The sequence below is a fragment of the Mus musculus genome, chromosome 9, assembly GCF_000001635.26.
Source record: "Mus musculus strain C57BL/6J chromosome 9, GRCm38.p6 C57BL/6J".
NCBI lineage: Eukaryota > Metazoa > Chordata > Mammalia > Rodentia > Muridae > Mus > Mus musculus.
In genome coordinates this window covers 18,987,118-18,989,204 of record NC_000075.6, presented here as the reverse complement: position 1 = coordinate 18,989,204, position 2,087 = coordinate 18,987,118, and the positions used below count along the sequence as shown (strand labels likewise).

The 2,087-nt window shown below is 37.2% G+C and overlaps 1 protein-coding gene across 1 annotated transcript; it reads right to left on the bottom strand.

Moving 5' to 3' along the window:
- Positions 1–276: 276 nt before the first annotated feature.
- Olfr834 (olfactory receptor 834) lies at positions 277–1,215 on the bottom strand. The gene has a single exon (NM_001011823.1). It carries the CDS (start codon positions 1,213–1,215, stop codon positions 277–279), a length of 939 nt encoding a protein of 312 aa, NP_001011823.1.
- Between the last annotated feature and the right edge of the window lie 872 nt (positions 1,216–2,087).

The window sequence follows — 2,087 nt, the reverse complement described above, 5'->3', positions numbered from 1 at the left end:
ATTATATCTACCTCACAAATTAAGTAATGTATCCTATACTAGTGAAGAATAATACAAAAACTGATTTCATATTCATTTCATAGAAAAGTAAACAGGATAGTTAAAAATGTCAAAGGATACTTAACTAAAATATGCCACAAATAGAATTTACATTCAACTGGTCCAAACCATAGTTCTCATGTTCCACCATTTGATATATGGTTGAATGCCCCAAAATTTATTGGTGTTGCATTTTGCATCTTTTAATATTAATACTTCACCACACCAGGTGACACATCAAAGGGAAGTTGTTATTCTAGAGATGAGTTTCTTGAAAGCACTGACCATGTCTTTATTCCTCAAGCTGTATATAAAGGGATTCATCATGGGAGTGACCACTGTGTACATCACAGAGGCTATAGCACTCTTTCTGGAGCTATGAGTGCCAGCAGAGCTCAAATAAACACCAAAACCTGTCCCATAGAACAAGATAACCACTACTAAATGTGATGCACATATCGAGAATACTTTGTATTTTCCTGCAGCTGATGGAATTTTTAAAACAGAGGAGATAATTCTAGTATAAGAGTAAATTATACCAGACAGTGGAAGAACACCCAACAGGCTTGTCACCAAATACACCAGAATATTATTAATGAGAATATTGGAACATGCAAGCTTGAGAATATGAGCCAGTTCACAAAAAAAGTGAGGAATTTCCACCTTTGTGCAGAATGACAAATGCAGTGCCATCAAAGTGTGGAGCAGTGCATCTAGGATACTTATCAAGAAGGACAACAAAACCATCACCCCACAGATTTTGGGATTCATGATGACTGTGTACCTCAGTGGATGACAGATAGCCACAAACCTGTCATAGGCCATCATTACCAGAATTCCATTTTCCAATCCTGCAAACGCTAGAACAAAGCAGATTTGAGTGAGGCAGCCTGTATAACTGATCGAGTTGACCTGAGCCTGTATGTTCACCAGCATTTTGGGGATGGTGGTGGTAGTGAAACATATGTCAATGAAAGAGAGGTTGGAAATGAAGAAGTACATTGGGGTGTGGAGATTCGAATCAAAAACTGTAGCCAGTATTATGAGAAGGTTCCCAAACATTGTGATCAGATATATGGACAGGAAGACTCCAAAAAGAACAGGCTGTAGTTCTTGGTTATCTGATAATCCCATGAGATGGAATTCTGTAGATTCTGAAACGTTTCCTCGCTTCATAATGTTGATGATGCTAAGAAAGAAAATTAGGGGAATAGCATGAAGAGGGCTTTCTTTATGTTCTACGCTACAATAAAAATTTCTTTTTTCATGGTTCTTTTTCTACCACCTCCTTTCCTTATTTTCTATTTTCTCCAATATTTACTAATTTTTCATTTTTTTCTTTATGTTTTTAATTTTCATGTTGGAACAGAGTAATTCTACTTATATTTGAAAAACAGTATTATGTATGTTACATATTTATGTATTTATCTGCTAATTGTTATATGGTGAAAATATTTGTACTGATTAACTTAATAATGAGGAACTAGGTTAACCAACACATAATGCATTTACTCTTCTGTTTTGAAAAATATTAAAATTGAACTACTATTAAATATATAGATTAATTTTTACTTTTAAGGGAGTATGCCACTCTGTAGACCTTGGCTGACCTAGAAGTCATTGTGTAGATGTATAGAAATCAACTAGCACTTTCCTCTGTAGTGCTGAGATTGAAGGTGTGTATCACCATAATCTGTTTTTTTTTTTTTTTTCATTTTTTTTTTATTAGGTATTTAGCTCATTTACATTTCCAATGCTATACCAAAAGTCCCCCTTACCCACCCACCCCCACTCCCCTACCCACCCACTCCCCCCCTTTGGCCCTGGCGTTCCCCTGTACCGGGGCACACAAAGTCTGCGTGTCCAATGGGCCTCTCTTTCCAGTGATGGCCGACTAGGCCATCTTTTGATACATATGCAGCTAGAGTCAAGAGCTCAGGGGTACTGGTTAGTTCATAATGTTGTTCCACCTATAGGGTTGAAGATCCCTTTAGCTCCTTGGGTACTTTCTCTAGCTCCTCCATTGGGAGCCCTGTGATCCATCCATT